Source organism: Candida oxycetoniae (genome assembly GCF_023343755.2).
Source record: "Candida oxycetoniae strain CBS 10844 chromosome Unknown scaffold5, whole genome shotgun sequence".
NCBI lineage: Eukaryota > Fungi > Ascomycota > Pichiomycetes > Serinales > Debaryomycetaceae > Lodderomyces > Lodderomyces oxycetoniae.
Window position 1 is genome coordinate 40318 of NW_026055366.1, and position 19492 is coordinate 59809.

The 19492-nt window shown below is 35.9% G+C and overlaps 8 protein-coding genes across 8 annotated transcripts; 5 read left to right on the plus strand and 3 right to left on the minus strand. All coding sequences in view use genetic code 12, as the record gives it.

The window, feature by feature from the left end:
- Window positions 1–118: 118 nt before the first annotated feature.
- Window positions 119–2107, minus strand: AMO2 (Amo2p; the record flags this gene model as incomplete). Its single annotated transcript, XM_049326705.1, has 1 exon — window positions 119–2107. The coding sequence occupies one exon, from the start codon at window positions 2105–2107 to the stop codon at window positions 119–121; it is 1989 nt and encodes a 662-aa protein (XP_049182026.1).
- Window positions 2108–4066: 1959 nt separating this feature from the next.
- Window positions 4067–4681, plus strand: PEX22 (Pex22p; the record flags this gene model as incomplete). Its single annotated transcript, XM_049326706.1, has 1 exon — window positions 4067–4681. One exon carries the CDS (start codon window positions 4067–4069, stop codon window positions 4679–4681), a length of 615 nt encoding a protein of 204 aa, XP_049182027.1.
- Window positions 4682–5199: 518 nt separating this feature from the next.
- On the minus strand, window positions 5200–6045 carry FRP3 (putative ammonium permease; the record flags this gene model as incomplete). The annotated part of the gene is made up of 1 exon (XM_049326707.1): window positions 5200–6045. One exon carries the CDS (start codon window positions 6043–6045, stop codon window positions 5200–5202), a length of 846 nt encoding a protein of 281 aa, XP_049182028.1.
- Window positions 6046–10493: 4448 nt separating this feature from the next.
- Window positions 10494–12446, plus strand: DBF2 (serine/threonine-protein kinase; the record flags this gene model as incomplete). Its single annotated transcript, XM_049326708.1, has 1 exon — window positions 10494–12446. One exon carries the CDS (start codon window positions 10494–10496, stop codon window positions 12444–12446), a length of 1953 nt encoding a protein of 650 aa, XP_049182029.1.
- An 88-nt stretch (window positions 12447–12534) lies between these two features.
- Window positions 12535–13206, minus strand: KGF56_000765 (exosome non-catalytic core subunit; the record flags this gene model as incomplete). The annotated part of the gene is made up of 1 exon (XM_049326709.1): window positions 12535–13206. The coding sequence occupies one exon, from the start codon at window positions 13204–13206 to the stop codon at window positions 12535–12537; it is 672 nt and encodes a 223-aa protein (XP_049182030.1).
- A 158-nt stretch (window positions 13207–13364) lies between these two features.
- Window positions 13365–15011, plus strand: KGF56_000766 (U4/U6-U5 snRNP complex subunit; the record flags this gene model as incomplete). The annotated part of the gene is made up of 1 exon (XM_049326710.1): window positions 13365–15011. One exon carries the CDS (start codon window positions 13365–13367, stop codon window positions 15009–15011), a length of 1647 nt encoding a protein of 548 aa, XP_049182031.1.
- Window positions 15012–15279: 268 nt separating this feature from the next.
- Window positions 15280–18510, plus strand: VAS1 (valine--tRNA ligase; the record flags this gene model as incomplete). The annotated part of the gene is made up of 1 exon (XM_049326711.1): window positions 15280–18510. One exon carries the CDS (start codon window positions 15280–15282, stop codon window positions 18508–18510), a length of 3231 nt encoding a protein of 1076 aa, XP_049182032.1.
- A 663-nt stretch (window positions 18511–19173) lies between these two features.
- Window positions 19174–19398, plus strand: KGF56_000768 (uncharacterized protein; the record flags this gene model as incomplete). Its single annotated transcript, XM_049326712.1, has 1 exon — window positions 19174–19398. The coding sequence occupies one exon, from the start codon at window positions 19174–19176 to the stop codon at window positions 19396–19398; it is 225 nt and encodes a 74-aa protein (XP_049182033.1).
- Window positions 19399–19492: the final 94 nt, after the last annotated feature.

Sequence of the window (19492 nt, forward strand, 5' to 3'; positions counted from 1 at the left end):
GAGGGAAATAGTTTTATACTTATTGTAGTCCATAATCAACATAATATATACACCACTGTAGTCTATATTCGTTAAGTAAAAAAAAAAGCACGAACAAGCTCGGCAGAGTTCCGTCAAGTTATATCTTTGTGCTGCAGCATGGTTTTTCTTCTTCACCAGGAACTAAAACACTCTTGTTGAAGTTATTATTAGCTCCAGGAATATCCAAAGCAGGGTTTTTATCAAAGAAGTTAACAGGAGCAATATGAATATTGTGAATTTCAACAGGCATAACGGGGAAATCTTCAACTCTTGGAATATGAGTGAATCCCATAGTTGCCCAAACAACAATATCTTCGTTTCTAACATCGTCTACACCATTTGCCCATACGGCTATACCAGTATCTTTCTGTGATTGATTTGTGAATTCACCAGCAGCAAACAACTGATCATCGCGGTATTTAGTAACCCACATTTGCTGAGTTGCATATTTAGCTCTCTTGGTGTTAAATGAAGTATCGTCAGCCAACAACATTTGTCTTGCTGGCAATTCGATTTTATAACCAACTGGTGTCTTAGCAACTGGATTAATGACATTTTCATTAATGATCTTGTAAGCTCTGTTTGTAAATGGAGATTGTTCAATATATCCTGCTTTTTCAACAATCTTACGATCAGTAACAAATCCAATACCGAATGGATTTAATTTGGAAACAGGCAACTTCTTGGTGTCATCGTATACAACAGTGTTATTATGACCATCGATAGCTGGATCAATTCTAAATGACAAAATGTGTTGATGGTAAGCAGCCATACAGTTTGGCGCAACAATTGTACCCCATGGTACTTTAACGTTTTCATCAATGGGCATAGTTGACAAGATACCAGTGGCTCTAGCTTCAATATCCATCGAACCATCAGAAACAAACTTCAAGTTAACAACGTATTCATAATTGGCAACAGTTGCAATACATTGAACAATAAATATTCTCCTTCTAGCAACAACAGCATTGTTTGTTCTGTAATTCACGTGTTTGTATAACAAACCGTCATCTTGTTCATGCATACAAACAGTGTTTGGAATGATAAATGGTTCACCATTACCATGGATACCCATACCATCCAAATACTTGATAACACCCAAACAATCACATCCCAACTCCAACTTGTTACCACAAGTACCAAATCCACAGTCACCTAAATCAAAGGCTTGCTTTCTGTGATATGGAGCTCTTGGATCACCATAAGGAACGGTCATTTCACTTAATGAAATACGGTAAAAAACTTGTCTGCCTTTGAACCAAACGTCATAAACGGCAAAACCCTCTCTTGCAGTTGGAGCAACTCTAAACTCCCATCCTTGCCATTCGACCTTGTTACCTTTAACAGTAAAAGAAGGACCATCAGGCTGTGAAACCAACAAAGGTTTAACATCTCTTGGAAATTTTTGTTCATCGTGCAAATCCGAATGGTATTCAACACAAGGAACTTGTTGCCAAGGACCAGTTGGAGTAACAGTTTCATCAAATCCACCCGGTAAGTAATCCATTCTAACAAACTTTCTAGTGAAACATTCAAAAACAGGTGAAAATTTCAAAGGTAAAGAATAATGATTTGATTCGGAATGACCATTTCCAGCCAAGACATACATAAAGTGCTGAACCAATGGTCTCTTTTCGTTTGGATCATCAGTGGCATAGATCCAAGGATCATTACGCACGGAATAACCAGGAGGTAATTTCAATTTAGCAATTTCGGCTTTGACCAAGGGGTGATTGTTACAGTGTTCTTCCCATTCAATCATATCATCAGGCAACATTGGTCCAACCACTCCTTGTGGTTGTTTTTGTTTGGTAATGATATGTCCTGCAGTGACATTAACCAAGGCCTTGTTAAATTCCAAGGTGTTTGTCCAGTAATAAACATGTAAGATTCTAGGAATTTGTGGTAAAGGTAAACCTTCTCTTTCAGCAGCCAAATATTTAATCATATCGTTTTTGGGAGGGTCCATTCTGTCAATACGAACGAAATGACATTTTGCCGATGCTGGATAAGCATCCTTGACCAATTTCGAAGCTAACCTGATTTCATAATCCTTAACACCATCAAATGGATGAAGACGTGACATGTTTGACAACTATACTTGTAAACGATTGATAGTTTAGAAAGAAATAAAAAAAAAAAACTAGCAACGAGAATCACAGAGAAAGAGGAAAGAGTTTGTGGGGGGTTCTTATACTTTGGGTTTTCTTAGCATATCTTTCTTATCGATACGCCCAAAGTGGGTCTATTGTAATTATAACGATATAGATAAAAAATTTCAATCTGTTAGAGTTACCGAATTAGGAAAGATGCGCTAAAAGTACGAGCTTCTAAACAGGCGAGATGCGCTAGAAGCACAAAACACCATGCACAGGAAACCCAAATTAGGACAGACCCGCTAAAATCGATAAGGCACTCACATGGAGGGGGGAAAGGGGGAAGGAGGGAAGGGGGGAAGGGGGGACATTGATGAGAGTAAACATCGGAGATAGTACATGGATGGAAACTACATGAAAAATGGGGTGAGGTGTTTGGCCCTCTATCTCTCTCCCATATTATGACTTATAAAAACACAACTCTTGTAGATATAGATATATTGTGTTTAGGTTTTCAGATAAAGTTTATTTGATAGACAATTAATATATATACTCTGAACACCAACGTCCAATAATCTAAAAATTAGCCTAGTGTGTTGGTACCTAGTGTTGAGTCCTGCATATTTTTTTTTTCTCTGGGGTTTCTTTTCTCTTTAGAATTGATTGATAGCGGACCAATTTTTGAGGGGAACCACCTCAAAGTTAGTTAGCTGTCAAAGTAAGTGATTACGTGACATCTCAATTACTTTTCATTCAAATACATTTATGCGCAGAAAATAGAATAGTAGAACTTTAAAATAAGAGCTATGATTCAACACTATCGAGCGGACCGAGATAGTGTAGGAGATTAGTTCTTCTTAAGACTAGTACCACAAGAGCTTTTACCACAAGAGATTTTTCTACAAGAGCTTTTTCTACATGAGCTTTTACCACAAGAGCTTTTACCACAAGAGCTTTTTCTACATGAGCTTTTACCACAAGAGCTTTTACCACAAGAGCTTTTGCGACAAGAGCTTTTACCACAAGAGCTTTTGCGACAAGAGCTTTTACCACAAGAGCTTTTGCGACAAGAGCTTTTACCACAAGAGCTTTTACCACAAGAGTAGCTTTTACCGTTGTAACAAGCTACAAAGTGTTGCTCCACTATCTCGCTCTGCTCGATAGTGGAGGTCGATAGTGGAGGTCGATAGTGTTGATTGCATAGTCTCTTCTCTCTTTCGCTTTGCTCGTCTAGTCTCTAGTCTCTAGTGTCTGTCGTCATTACAACGATTAGTGTAGTGAGAAATTGTTGGCTTATTGACAAGATGACTTTTTGCCCAAAATCTGGGGAACAAGTTTCCATCAATATTGCGATAAAGGAGGAGTAATAAGTGGTAAATTGTTGGGCAAGTCGTAAGTCAACATATGTCACGTGAATGGTATATCAACTTCCGGTCAACTAAGAAAAAAAAGAGGATCGGAGGAGAAGCTGTCGCTCAACATTTTTGTTACTTGTCCTGATTACATAAGCAAAGCTTATGTAATACACACCACTAAGGCTTACTCAGAAAAACTGGCAAGATATGCTAGTAGGCCAAAAAAAAAAAAAAGTATATGAATCAAGTGATGTAAGTTATAAATTGCAATTCTCCCCTTCTCCCCTTGATCATAAAATTGCAATTCTCTTTAGATCATTAACTTTGATTCTCCCTTGATTTGTGTTTCAAAGTTGTTGAATAGTTATTAATTTGAGTCCTGTGGATCTAACAGGTAAATAAACAAGAACGGAATAGATTTGAAAATTACCTGGAATTCTTGTAAAAGCAAAGTTTATCAGGATATTTGAAGTGAACTTTTTTTTTTTTTTTTTTTTTTTCCGTGAAACTTATTTGTGTGAAATAAATAAGGATAGGAACTAGGATAGGAACTCATGTTAGTTCTTTTTGACCAAGTTTGAGAGGTATATGATAATGATGACCAAATCCCAAAGAAACCCAAAGTTTTATTTAGCCGCACTAGTAGCTACTTCAGCAGCAGTGCTTTCTTACAAAATATACGAGACCTTTTATAAACCAGCCGATAATCATCAAAAAAGCGATGAAGAGGCCGAAGAAGGTGAAAAATGCGATAAACAGCAGCTAAAACCATCAACAATAACGATATCAAAGAAATTCCTAAATAAATCAATAGCGGTAACATTATCCTCGCTGTTTTTATCGTCGACGCTACCTTTACAAGAGTTGCTAGCCACGAATGAAAAATTAATCTATATCATTCCACCTAATTTGAATGAAGACGACGTGGGACTACTGAACCAAGGCAAAGCAAACACCTCACCCTCCTCCACCACCTCGCAGTATTTACCACCAAACTTTAAAATTTTGAAATGCTCAAACATGCAGGGATATCTACAAATATTGAAAAATTTAAAGCCAGACTGTTTACTATTGTGCAGTGATGACTTGGGGATAAATAACTTTAATGGATCTCATGTTTCTCGAGATTTGAGCAATTTCATAAAGAACATAATCAATATTGATCAGGATCAAGATGTGTTGACCCAAATTAAACCAGTTTTTAATTGAAGATTTTTGCATTATCTCACAAGTATCGCATCGCTAAGTCATACCCGTACTATGAGATGATTTTCTAGCTCGCCCATATTTGTTTAGAATTAAGAGCCGAGAGAAAAACGCTACCACGTGTATAATTAAGGTTTGCTTTTTTTTTTTTTTTTTTGCAATTTTTTTGAATCAGTTCAGTTTGTAAGATATAAACTTTGTCTCTACTCATGAGCGTAGTCTCTATGCTTACCACTTCTGGCACCCGAGGATTTCCGAAGAGTTCCTTCCCGTCTGTTCATCTTCTACTAAAAAAAAAAAAAAAAAAACCAACTACTACAACTACTACTACTACTACTGTAACGCATTAATATGTTTGATAAAGTAAGGAATTATTATACAGCGAGTCATAAATAATAAGAATTGAATTGTTAAAAATAAATATGAGACCATTGTCCAAAAAAAAAAAAGACTTCATAAATTATCTAATGATCATGGTTGAATGAATGACTCCGTTTTGCCTTCTTCTACTCTCTAACTTGTTACTTTTGCTTCTTGTATTTTTCTTCCAAATCAGGCAATTCAATAGCCTTGACAGTAATATAACTATTCTGGGGGTTTGCTATACCAGCATATGCATTGTACCAAGCTGCAAAAGCAGTAATCAATCCAAACACCCCACCGGCTTTCTTCACTGAAGTTTTCCCTGTAAACTCAGAAATGGCCAATAGCAAAAATGTAATCATTAAAAAGAAAAACACCAGGAAGAAAGCCACTGTAGATTTCAAAGTCATCAACATCATAAAAAACGTAAAGATAAACCAAGCAACTAAAAAGAGTCCTATAGCGTTGGAAAGCTGTTTTGTGTCTTCAGCGTAAGCAGCACCAATACCAAAGGAAGGAACTAGGAGGGCAGCATAAGCACCCCAAAAACCACCATATGAACTTAATGCAACACCACCAAAGGTATTACCAACTGCAATTTCAAACATCCCTGCAACCAATTGCGCTGCACCACCATAAAAGAATGCCAATCCAACAACGATATTGGGAATCTTGACACCTCTAGCTTCACAATTGATTAAACTTAATACAAATGTAGTTAATGCAAATGCCGACAATCCCAATGGAGCAGGGTTGGCAAAGTCATTCTTTGGAGGTGGAGATAAACCTGGGTTCAAAGTACCACCAAAAGCGTGCATCAAATCCTTCTTCAAATACTTTTCATTTCCAAACTGTATATAGTCACCATTGGTGAAAACTTTCGTTACTGGATGATGAGGGTCCAAAGTCTCATTTAGAGTATTTGATCTTCTTGAATGTTGATCATCGACCAAGAGATGGTGATCTTTAGGTTGTTGATTCTCCAAATCAGCTGCAGCAGACATAGTGACTTGTTAGTAAATTTCTTAGTACTTCTCAGTTGACTGATATACTATCAAGACGAGATATACTTTGTCAAAATTTGACAAAAAAAAAGAGAAAGATTACAGGAAACAATAGGATATTTAAGCCAGATCTTTCTTTTCCTATGTAAATGTAGTAATAGACTTATCGTATATGTATTTGTGAAATCAATAAAAATTAAAAAAGAAAAAAGAAACAAAGAAGAGGGAATTGAGGGTCAAAGTGTAACAAAGAAGACAGCCCCCCCTCTCCCTCTACACATCAAGTGTGGGTTGAGGTGGGTGTTTTAATTTAAAACAAAAAAAAAATTAAACTGGTATAAGAGGGTGAATAGTGGTGGTTCTACATTTTGCAATATTGGAACATTATTTTCTAGTTTTTTTATTTTCTTAGACATTTTGCAGTTGTTCATTTTTCATTTTTTAGTTTTTTTTTTTTTTTTTGTATTGTTGTTGCTTTTTTGAGTTCGGAGTTTTTTCGGTTGAGAACTGACAATATAATTATTACGTCAAAATGTTGGAAAAAAAAAGGCAACAATAAACATCATCACGTTAATCTAACTTTAACTTCCCTCAGGTCATCTTGAAGATGACTCATTAAGCCTCAATGCCTTGAAGTTTACGGAAAAGAGTGGGTTCTTCACCGTCGACGTTGTATCCCAACATATTTTACTAAAAAATCAAGTGGAGAAATAAAAGATAGTTCGATAGATAGATTAGACACAGATTTTATCCTCATGCAGGACTTTTACTTACATGAGGAATTGGGACATAACTTGCCTTGCAGGTTGTGGTGGTGCTTCTTGTGTATTTCAATAGGCGTTCTCTCAATCAACCGATTTATATATATTAAACTTCTTTTTCTTCTTGCAATTGAGGTAGTGTACTTTCTACCGAGCTGCCTTGTATTGCATTTGTGCCATTTGTTTTTGTTTTTTTTTTTAATTAAAATAGCTAACTTTGGTAGATTATTATTTTACGACACAAGTCAAGTGGGGCTAATCTTGGTTTTGGCATATTCGCGACATATTCGCGACATAATACGACACAAACTATATATTAGATACTACGACACAATAAGAAATTATTTACCCGCCCACCACCACCACTTTTTTGATGAGAGATGTTTTTATAAGATTAAAAACAAAATTAGCAAAATCTATACCAACAACACCAAAGCTTCAACTATTCAATATGTATAAACGTTTTTTCTTTTTTATTTTTTTCTTATTACCTCACGGGGGGGGGGGGGGGGGGGGGACTCTTTTAAAGAGGGATAGTAGATTGCAAAGGGCCTGTGGCTAAGTCCTTGGCCTGTTGAAAGAAGTGAAAAGTAAGGAATATCGTATGACAAATTATTTTATTATGGTACTAATGAGATGATGAAAAAAGAAAAATGAAAAAAAAAAAGAGTCGTCTTACAAATTAACATATCAATGCATCAACGGTGTATATCCTCTTTCCCCTTAACTTATAGACAATAATACTTCCTCTACTAATTAACAATAACGTTCAACTCTATTAAGTAGACAAAATTAATCAATTTAAAACACTCTTACTACAATTTTTTTTTTTTTATTATTAGTTTGGATAGAACTTTGTTTTCTTGACAATCCTAAAATCTACTAAAAAATATTCCTTGTAGTATAGGGTTCTTACAAAAGTCGACGTAGTCTTGGTATTGCCTTGGCCCTTAAATTTTTAGTAGAAACGGCGTTTCGGAGATTTAAGAGGCGGATAGAAAAAATTGTTTGCTCCATTTTCTCGGATACTTTCCATCCAATTAGTAAAATACAATATTGCAATGTCTCAGTCACATGGTCTCATGTTGAACTGCCACAACAGCTTCTGCAATTAATCAAATCAAAAATGATGGTGGGTCAATAAAAACTTGCTCAGCTGTATCCAAAAACATCAAACCCGTCAGAATGACAACGATAAAAGAGTGAGTATAAGAATTGAGTATATTAAGCTCTAAAGAAAGAAATTAAAAGTATAATTTATTCAGTAAAGAAAACACCAAAATTAGGAAAAACTGATGTTAAAAATACATAGATAATTATGTGATATACAACAAGACAAGATAGAAATTGAGATGAGTTTAAGATATCTATACTTATAAGCAGTTTTATAAAAAGATATTAGTATTTCATTGTGAAGATTATTTCAAAAAACAAGGTTGTCTGTAGGGCTCAAGAATACTCGAACCTCTTTATGTAAAATTAGGATTCAAATTTAATGAAAAATACTCTTACAACTTTTTATGGAAAATTATATTTGAGATGAGATGTAGATAGATTTTCACAGTGTAAAAAGGAAGTTGACGTGATAGATTTAATACCCCCATGATTACGATGTCGTTTTGGAAGTATTGATTACGATGTCGTTTTGGAAGTATTGATTACGATGTCGTTTTCATGGGAGTATTGATTACGATGTCGTTTTCATGGGAGTATTGACTACGATGTCGTTTTGTTATCAGGTGTAGACAAAAGACAAATGAAAAAAGAGTAGATAACTATTGTCTCATATTTGGTGAAAATGATGAGTTAGAGGAAACACATGATACAAATTTTAGGTATTGGTGAGATAGATTTAGAAAATAAAGAGGATATTATCATAAAGTTTATAAATAAAGAGTTAATAATATATAATAATGTATAGCATTTAAGATTAGGATTATTATAAACAAAGTCCGTTTTTAAGACAACTTTGATCATTTTTAAAACAACTTTGATCATTTTTAAAACAACTTTGATCATTTTTAAATGACTTTGGTCATTATTATTCTAAAAAGAGTTTATTGTTTTTTCTTTGAGTTTTAAAGTAGGTTTTGCTTGAAACTAAAAAAGCAGTTGGTCAATTCATGCAGAAAACAATGTAAATAATATGTCAAGGTAACTAAAATAAACAAGAATAAGAATAAGCTATACTTTACCCCCACAATTTTACTTACTGTGCTTGCCCTTGCTCTTATTGCGCCTGATTCTTGCGCTACGGAGTACAGAAGCAGAGCAACAGCTACAGATTTGTGGGGTAGAAATGACCTGTTGAATTTTCGACACTACACTATCGAGCAAAGCGAGATAGTGTTGTTACGAGCTACTTCTTGTAATAAGCTACTTATTGTAATAAGCTACTAAGTGTTGCTCCACTATCGACACTATCAAGCAAAGCGAGATAGTGTTGTTACGAGCTACTTCTTGTAATAAGCTACTTATTGTAATAAGCTACTAAGTGTCGCTCCACTATCTCGCTCTGTTCGATAGTGGAGCAGCTGCCACCGACAATGTTAGAGGCTATCCCATCCGAGTGCAAAAATATTGTAAACACTATCATCTGAGATCAACATTACTAGTATTATAGCAAAATTCTTTTTCCACTCCACATTTTATCTAAACTACTGACAGGCGATTATCAAAAAATTGATCCTCTATCTTCTAAACTCTTTCGAGAGAAAAGACTACCAGAGTTCCTCAATATGTTTGCCAAAAAATAAATAAAATCAAAATCTCAATTCGTAAAAGAAAATATTTCGCAAAACGTCTCCTACCACATCTAACGATATCTCTAACAAGTATCTCTTCAAAGTCTAGGGTATTCCAAACGATGCTGATTTATGATATGAGTTGCAGTCAATTGCTACATTCCGACCATACACAAATTTCAACAATCTCGCTAATCCAAGAATAATGCCAGTTTTTGACATCACACACATACGCATTTGTGAGACTTCCAATATGAAATGTTGCTTATCCCAGGTCCATTGACAGGAGTTTAGAGAAAATCGGTTTACACAAGTACGTGTTATCTACAATTCAAGTAGGACTAATCAATTAGAAACAAACTTGAAGTTTGTGTTTCTTCATGTGTGATAGTTGCACACGCCTAAATAAGAGCTATGGAAACTTTTATGGTTGCTGGTGCTGCTTACTGGTGCTGCTTATTGGTCCTGTTGCTTACAGGGGCGTCGCTCGAGTTGGTAGCAGCGTCATGATCCCAGCGCTACCAACCGACAATTCCTATCCAAATATGCCATTTCCCGATATGGTCAAATTGTAAACATACAAAGATCTACAAAAAAAAAAAAAAAGAGGAATAAAACCAACGGGAATCGCTTTCGAAATCTGTTATGGAAATTTCAAAAAATTCATATCAATATTGTATTAAAAAAAAGAGGCAGAGAACAGCAATACAAACAAACTTTGAACCTCCACAAATACATTCGCTTGATCAACACACGGGTTTGATACAAAATTTGCTTTTCCCACTTTTTTTTTTTTTGGATTTCCTTCTACCCCCCCTCCCCGTCGGACTATTATCAAATAAGGGCTCCCCTTCATCTTCCCAGTTATTTTGTTGTTGTTGTTTTTTTTTTGCTTTTTTTTTTAGTAGGAAACTTTGATTTGCTTTTATCACATTTTCAAGATATGACGAGTTTTTTCAATAGGTCCTCGCCAAGACACAACCATACCAATGAAATAGGTGATATTTCTCAATCAATGGAAAACATTTCCATCTCGAGTAATATGATGGACGTAGATACAAGTTACAGATCACCAAATAACAACAATAATAATAATAATAATAAATCATTTGCAAATACTACAACTAATCATCACCAACCCACGTTTAACAAGGAGAATATCACACCATTAAGTTCACCTACCAAATCCATTTTACATACATCACCAATAACTCCCTTTAACAACAATACCAACCAAAAAACAAAACTTTATCAAACTCCACTGACACCAACTCCATTAAACGACCGAAATCCTTCACATGGAAATAAGCGTAGTTTGCAAGATAATATCAATCTGCTACAACCTCCGCCTAGTCAAAGGTATAAATTATCAGAGGAAGAATTTAGGAAACGGGCCAATAATCCAAAAACTAAAAGACTCACTTCGGTAGCACAGTTATATTTTCTTGACTACTACTGCGACATGTTTGATTATGTTATAAGTAGAAGAGAACGAACTCAGTTTGTTGAGAAAAAGTTGATGACTGATCCCAAATTCTGCAATGACCCCAAAAGACAACAATTGGAATGGAAAAACTATATAGGTAGAGAGCGAGCATTGCTACGTAAAAGAAGATTAAAGCCAAAACATCGAGATTTTGAAATGATTACCCAAGTAGGTCAAGGAGGGTATGGGCAGGTATTCTTAGCACGTAAAAAGGATACTAGAGAAATCTGTGCTTTAAAAATTTTAAATAAAAAATTGCTTGTCAAATTGGATGAAACAAGACATGTGTTAACAGAAAGAGACATCTTAACAAATACCAGAAGCGAATGGTTAGTTAAATTACTTTATGCTTTTCAAGATCCCGAAAAAGTGTTTTTAGCAATGGAATTTGTGCCAGGAGGGGATTTCAGAACACTATTGAATAATACTGGTTATTTAATTCCTCCACACGCGCGCTTTTATATAAGCGAAATGTTTGCGGCTGTTAATTCACTTCATGAATTGGGATTTACTCACCGTGATTTGAAACCAGAAAACTTTTTAATTGACTCAAAGGGGCATATTAAATTGACCGATTTCGGATTGGCTGCAGGCACGGTTTCAAATGATCGAATTGAATCGATGAGATTAAAACTAAAGAACTTGGAGGTTGGTCAGCAGCAGTATCAAATCCCATCGCGATTAATGATGGAAAGACAAAAGATTTTCAAGCAAAGTCAAGGACACCACAATCTAGCTAACTCAATTGTAGGCTCTCCAGATTATATGGCTTTGGAAGTATTAGAAGGGAAAAGTTATGATTATACAATTGATTATTGGTCTTTGGGGTGTATGTTATTTGAAGCACTTTGTGGGTACCCGCCATTTTCCGGTTCCAAGCAAGATGAGACATATTATAATTTAAAGCACTGGAAAACTTCATTACGTAGACCCCAGACCAAGGACGGTAGATATGTTTTCAGTGACAGAACTTGGGCATTGATAACCAAGCTAATTGCATCTCCCTCAACAAGGTTAAGGACATTTAAACAAGTTCAACAAATGTCGTATTTTTCCGGTGTCACTGAATGGGAAAATTTAAGACAACGTACACCACCATTCACACCACAATTGGATAACGAAGAAGATGCTGGGTATTTTGATGATTTTGAAGATGAGGAGATGATGGCTAAATACAAAGACGTTTTTGCTAGACAAGAACAAAATGAACAATTATTGGAAAAAAGTAATAGTACAGCAAAAAGGAGATTTTTGGAAAATAATTTCATTGGGTTTACTTTTAAACATAAATCAAATCCTAACAACAAGTTCAACTCTGGTGAAATCAATTTGTTGAATAATGGGTTATCATTAGGGAATGGTAACGTGTTAGGATCAGCAAAGTTGGATCCATTAGCAACATTGTATTGAATCAACGAAACCAAACTAAACCAGAACCAAAACCAAAACCAAAAAAAAATAAAAATAAAAATAAAAATGAAAAAAAAATCCATCAACGTTAATTGTTTTTCACTTCTCTCCAGATATAATCATTTCCTAGTTTTTTTTCAATAGCTTTTCTTTGCAATTGATGTAAACTCTCTATACTCCTTACGCTTTTCGCCAACAAATCAAACAACTGATATTCAGTAAACTCTCCGGCACTTTCCAATAATAGTAAATTGCCAACCTTACCATTTTCTATACTGAAACATACAATATGATGCGAGTCACTAGTTGAAATTACATCCGCCGTGGGATTTTCAATCAAGTTTCCCAGATTGATACACAAGGAGACGGATGCAAAGCTCAGATATATGGATAAATCTGCATCTATTATTGCGAAATAACAACAATTTATAGCTGCGTTCAATTCATTATTGGTGAATTCTTGTCTTGTTCCCAGTACCAAAAATTGTACCACTATTTGTATAAGTTGTCTTGGATACCTATAACGTATAAGCACATTCTGCAATAACGATCTTAGTTTGTCTTCCAATAGTTTCTCTTTTGTTGTTGATAATCCTTTTGCTGGACGTACAATTATTTCAAGACTTGCTTGTTGTGGTAATTCCTGTCGTTGTTTCAGCTCTATAGGCCCTGATACTGAAACAAGAACTTTGGTATCGTCTAGAGTTAGCTCGGCGGACCCGTCTGCATTGTCTAGTATAGACGTATGAACTTGGAACATCGTTGGTAATGCCAAAGAAGAGAATCACTTTTCCGATGAGAGGAGATGAGAGGAGATGAGATGAGATGAGATGAGGTGGGGGGGATTGGCGTTTAATTTTTTTTCTTTCTTTTTCATTTTTTAATGCGAGCTTGATATCAACAAGGCTTTTATTGAAAATGGTGGAATACGAAAAGGAATTGCTAGCTGATTTGGAGAGTAGTGATGAAGAGGTTGAAGAAGCAGTAGGAGAAGCAGTAGAAGAAGATATAGGCGAAAAAGATGTGTATGAATCTACACGTTCGTTCCAAGAGAAGCTCACTAAACTCATTACTACTAGATACAATCCTTTCCAAACAATATTGCTAAATCCTGATATAGAGTCGATTCGTGACTTTACCACTGCGTCCAAGGTATACCCGCTCATTCCCGAGCTAAAGGAAAAACTTGCACAATATCTAAATGACCAAGAGAGTGATTTTCTTGAGCTTCTTGCAGAGATAAACCATGCCAAAAGTGATTTACAATCTGATGAGTATAGATTTATTTTAACTATAAATGAGTTATCAACATTGATAAATAACGAGATTCTTGCATTCACAATGCATTTGAAACTGCAATACAAACTTGTTTTTCCAGAATTGGAACATATTGTTGCTGCTAATACCGATTATGTGAGGACATTCATGATAATTCAACAAGATTTGGCGAATATTCAACAATATGAACAAGAGTTGAAAAAGTTAATGGCCAATGACAAAGTCTTGGTTATTATTATGTCCGCATTGCAGCAGAGCAAAGATCAGTTTCAGCTATCACCACAGGATATGGACAAGTTAAATTCGTGTGCCAAACTAATACTTCAATTAGACGATATACTACATCAACTTTCCAACTTCATATCACATAAACTAGCCAGATTTGCACCTAATGTGTCAGCAATAATTGGACCGATTGTCACGTCACAGTTGTTGATAGCATCGGGTTCATTGAAACAACTAGCATTGACTCCAGCTTGCAATATAGCCTCTCTCGGGGTTCGAGATCTATCTTCAAGTACTAAAGTTGCGTCGAAAAATATTCGGCAAACGGGGTATTTATATCATAGTGACATTGTCAAGTGTTTGCCTCCAGAAATCCAACGATCGGCAATGAGAATAATCAGTGGAAAGATCATCTTGGCTGCAAGGATTGACCTCTCTAAATCGGATGAAGAGGGAAATTTGGGATTGAAGTTGAAAAGGGAGATTGAAGACAAAATTGATAAATTGTTGGCACCACCAGAACAAACACCCGATAAAGCATTGCCTGCGCCTATTGAGATAAAATCAAAAAAAAGAGGTGGAAGAAGGCTACGTAAGATGAAGGAAAGATTCCAAATGTCTGAGTTACGTAAAGCCCAGAATATAATGGAGTTTGGCAAGCAAGAACAAACTATTATGGACGAGTATGGAGAAGAGATTGGATTGGGGGTAAGTAGAACTGGGGGGTTGGGTAGATTAGGTCAAATCCAAATCAATAAAAACACAAGTGCCAGAATGTCCAAGGCTATGGTGGAACGATTACAAAAGCAAAAACAACAAGATTTGAAAAAAAGTATCCTTAATGATGATGAATTCGACCATATCATTTTAGGAGGTGGAAATAAGGATGGAAATAAAGATGCAAAAACAGAAGTAACCGACTCCAGTAAATCCTTACCCCCTGCCCCAACGAGCAAGTGGCTTACCGGATCGATGAAACGGCAACTAGACAGCAGTAGCATGGACTCAAACAACGTAGAGGCAAAGAGAATCAACCTTGGTGATAAGGGGAATCACCGATGAGCGATGAGTAAAACCTTCGTGGTAGCGGCGGCTAATAAAAAAAAAAAAAGAAAAATAGCGAGAAAAATTTTTCAGCCTTTTGATAAAGAACAACGAGGAACGGAGTGAAAGTGATTGTCCGAGTTTTATGCCCCCTTCCTGTTTGCTTTTCTTGACCAGATCAATTTGTAGAGGAAGCACGCAGCAGATATCAAGTAAGCTAAATTTGTGGTTTAAACAAGGACCAAGTTCAAGTCGAGGTCAAGGTCAGGATCAATTTAGGCGCAATATGAGTAAGGTTACCAAGACATTAGAGAAAGATTTGGACTCAAGTAGTCAAGAACCAGGTAGTCAAGCTGGTTTAGAAAAAGATTTAGAACCAAGTAGTCAAGCTGGTTCAGGTCAAGCTGGAACTGATGATAAACTTGAGAGGCCCAAGACTGCTAAGGAGTTGGAAAAAGAGAGAAAAAAAGCTGAGAAATTGGCCAAGTTCAATGCCAAAAAGGCTAAACAGACCGAATCTAAATCGGATGAACCAAAGAAACCCAAAAAGGAAAAGAAACAATCAACTCCGGTACCCGAGTATATCGACGAGACCAAGCCTGGGGAGAAAAAGATCTTAGCATCATTAGAAGATGCCGCTTTCAAGGCATATAATCCTACAAATGTGGAAAGTTCTTGGTATGCATGGTGGGACAAACAAGGCTATTTCCAACCTGAACTTACAGAACTGGGGGAAATCAAGCCGCAAGGTGCCTTTTCGATTCCGTGTCCACCACCAAATGTTACTGGTGCATTACATATCGGACACGCATTAACCGTTTCTATTCAAGATACTTTAATCAGATGGAATAGAATGCAAGGCAAAACAACGTTGTTTATTCCTGGATTCGACCATGCTGGTATTGCCACACAATCTGTGGTTGAGAAACAAATATGGGCCAAAGAGAAAAAAACAAGGTATGATTTTGGCCGTGAAAAGTTTGTTGAAAGAGTATGGGAATGGAAAGAAGAATATCACAAGAGGATAAAGAACCAGTTTAAGAAATTGGGTGCTTCTTACGATTGGAGCAGAGAAAAGTTCACTTTGAACCCGGACTTATCCGAGGCAGTTACTGAAGCATTTGTGAGATTGCATGAAGATGGTACAATTTACAGAGCATCAAGATTGGTTAATTGGTCAGTGAAACTAAACACAGCTATTTCCAACTTGGAAGTAGATAATAAGAACATTTCAGGAAAAACTCTTTTGTCTGTTCCCGGTTACGACAATAAGATTGAATTTGGTACCTTGACTTCCTTTTCGTACCCAGTCGAAGATTCAGATGAAAAAGTGACTGTTGCTACTACTAGACCCGAAACTATCTTTGGTGATACTGGTGTTGTTGTACACCCCGATGACTCAAGGTATAAACACTTGCATGGCAAGTACGTGCTTCATCCGTTTTTAAATAGAAGATTACCAATTGTGACTGATGCTGAAGCTGTTGATATGGAATTTGGAACAGGTGCAGTGAAAATTACGCCAGCCCATGATCAAAACGATTATAATACAGGAAAGAGAAACAATTTGGAGTTTATAAACATATACACCGATGATGGTTACTTGAATGAGAATTGTGGACCTGAATGGAAAGGCATGAAAAGATTTGACGCTAGAGCTAAGGTAATTGAACAATTAAAGGCAAAGAATCTCTTTGTTGAGCAAAAGGATAACGAAATGACAATTCCACTTTGTTCGAGATCAGGTGATGTTATTGAACCATTATTGAAGCCTCAATGGTATGTTAGTCAACAAGAAATGGCAAAAGATGCTATAAAGGCTGTGAGAAATGGTGATATTGTTATTAATCCAAAGACTTCCGAATCTGAATATTTCCAATGGTTGGAAAATATTCAGGATTGGTGTATTTCTCGTCAATTATGGTGGGGTCATAGATGTCCTGTTTACTTTGTAAATATTGAAGGTGAAGAACATGACAAATTAGACAATGAGTACTGGATCTCTGGCAGATCTGAAGAGGAAGCTTTACAAAAGGCCAACAAGAAATTTGCTGATAAGAAATTCACATTAGAACAAGACGAGGATGTTTTGGATACTTGGTTCTCATCTGGTTTATGGCCAATATCTATTTTGGGATGGCCGCACAAGACAAGAGACTTGGAATTGTTTAGCCCAATGTCAATGTTAGAAACCGGTTGGGATATATTGTTTTTCTGGGTTTCAAGAATGATTTTATTATCTTTGAAATTGACCGGTAAGGTTCCTTTCAAAGAAGTGTTTTGCCATTCTTTAGTTAGAGACGCACAAGGTCGTAAAATGTCTAAATCTCTAGGCAATGTTATTGACCCATTAGATGTCATTACTGGTATTCCATTACAAGGATTACATGATAAATTATCAACCGGTAATTTGGATCCAAGAGAATTGAAAAAAGCAATGGATGGACAAAAATTATCCTACCCCAATGGTATACCCGAATGTGGTACAGATGCTTTAAGATTTGCATTGTGTGCTTATTCTACCGGTGGTAGAGATATCAATTTAGATATTTTGAGAGTTGAAGGATATCGTAAATTTTGTAATAAGATTTACCAAGCAACAAAGTTTGTTTTGGGTAGATTAGGTGAGAATTATGTACCACCAACATCTGCCTCATTAACAGGAAATGAGTCACTTGTTGAGAAATGGATTTTGGCTAAATTGTCAAATGCTGCGAAAAATACCAATGAATCTTTGGAGGCACGTAATTTTGGTGATGCAACTAATCATATTTATAACTTTTGGTACGATTTATGTGATGTTTACATTGAGAACTCAAAGTCCTTGATACAGGATGGTACATCAGAGCAAAAGAAATCAGCACAGGATACTTTGTACACCTGTATTGATGGTGCATTGAGGTTGATTCATCCATTTATGCCTTTTGTTACTGAGGAAATGTGGCAGAGGTTACCTAGACGTGAAGGTGACAAGACTGAAACTATATCCAAAGCCAAGTACCCAACATATACTAAGGAATTTGATAGCAGTGATGCATTAACAAGCTATGATCTTGTGCTCAACATCACCAAAGGAGCAAGGTCCTTACTCTCTCAATATAACATTTTGAAAAACGGCCAAGTTTTTGTTGAGTCAAGTAAGGACGATATATATAAGATTGCATCAGAACAACAAGATTCAATCGTTTCCTTGATCAAGTCAGTTGAAAAAATTGCAGTTGTTAAATCAGTAGAAGAAGTGCCATCTGGATGTGCTCTACAAGCCATTGGCCCAGATTGCAATGTACACGTGTTAGTTAAGGGCCAAATCGATTTAGATGCCGAAATTGCAAAAGTTAATAAAAAATTGAATACTGCCAAGGAGAATAAAAAGAAGAATGATGAAGCTATTGGTAAGTTTACCGAAAAGACCAATCCTGCAGCTGTAGAAAGCGCCAAACAAAGATTAGAAAAAGTTATTGCCGAAATTGAAGGATACGAACAAACCATTGCAATTTTGGAAAAGTTGAAACTTTAAGAGTGGACAATGAAGAAAAATAGTTTGTAGGTTCAAAATTTTAACACAATGTCAGTATTTGATTTAGTCGTAAGAGTGGGTAAATTTAGCATACCACAACTGTAGTAGCGTTTGACACTATCGAGCAAACCGAGATAGTATTGTAACAAGCTACTGAGTATTGTAACAAGCTACTGAGTATTGTAACAAACTACTGAGCATTGTAACAAGCTACTGAGCATTGTAACAAGCTACCGAGTATTGCTCCTATCGACACTATCTCGCTTTGCTCGATAGTGTCGTAAAAAGCTACAAAGTGTTGCTCCACTATCTCACTCTGCTCGACAGTTTTCTCCACTTATTTAATTATAGTACAAATTTAAATATATGTTACATGTCTCGCCTTAACAAAACGAATCAGCTAACTTAAAGAGAACAAAAATAAACCGGTCCAATTGGTAATTTGACATTTTCATTTCATGATTTGGAACATGCATAATATAACCGATCATCACATAACAATGTATATAGTTAATTAGAACTAAGGTGAAATTTCACTACGCGATCAGGTATAAATATCAACAATGTCCCTCCCTCTCTCTCTCTTTTTTTTTTTTTATCTGTTCTTTTGTTGTAGTGTTGTAATTGATTTCGCTATTAACAAAATTGAAAAATTAAAAAACAATGGACGGATTGTTACAGAAAGGTAAAGAATTTGCAAGTTCAGGCAAAATCACTGGGGAAGATGTTCAAGATGCTTATAAGCAGTTTTCAAAAGGAGGTGACTTTCAAACAAATGCAAAAGCAGCTTATTCTGAGTACCAGGAGAATCACAAGAATGACAAGAAAGAGTCTGGATCTGTATCAACCAACTCTGAATCTGCCAAATCTACTTCTGAATCGAAATGATTGACAAGCAGAACCTTGTAATTAGTTTATAATTAAACGATGAATACATGATAATATTTACAAATCTCTCCTTCCTTCTCCTTTTGGTAAAAAA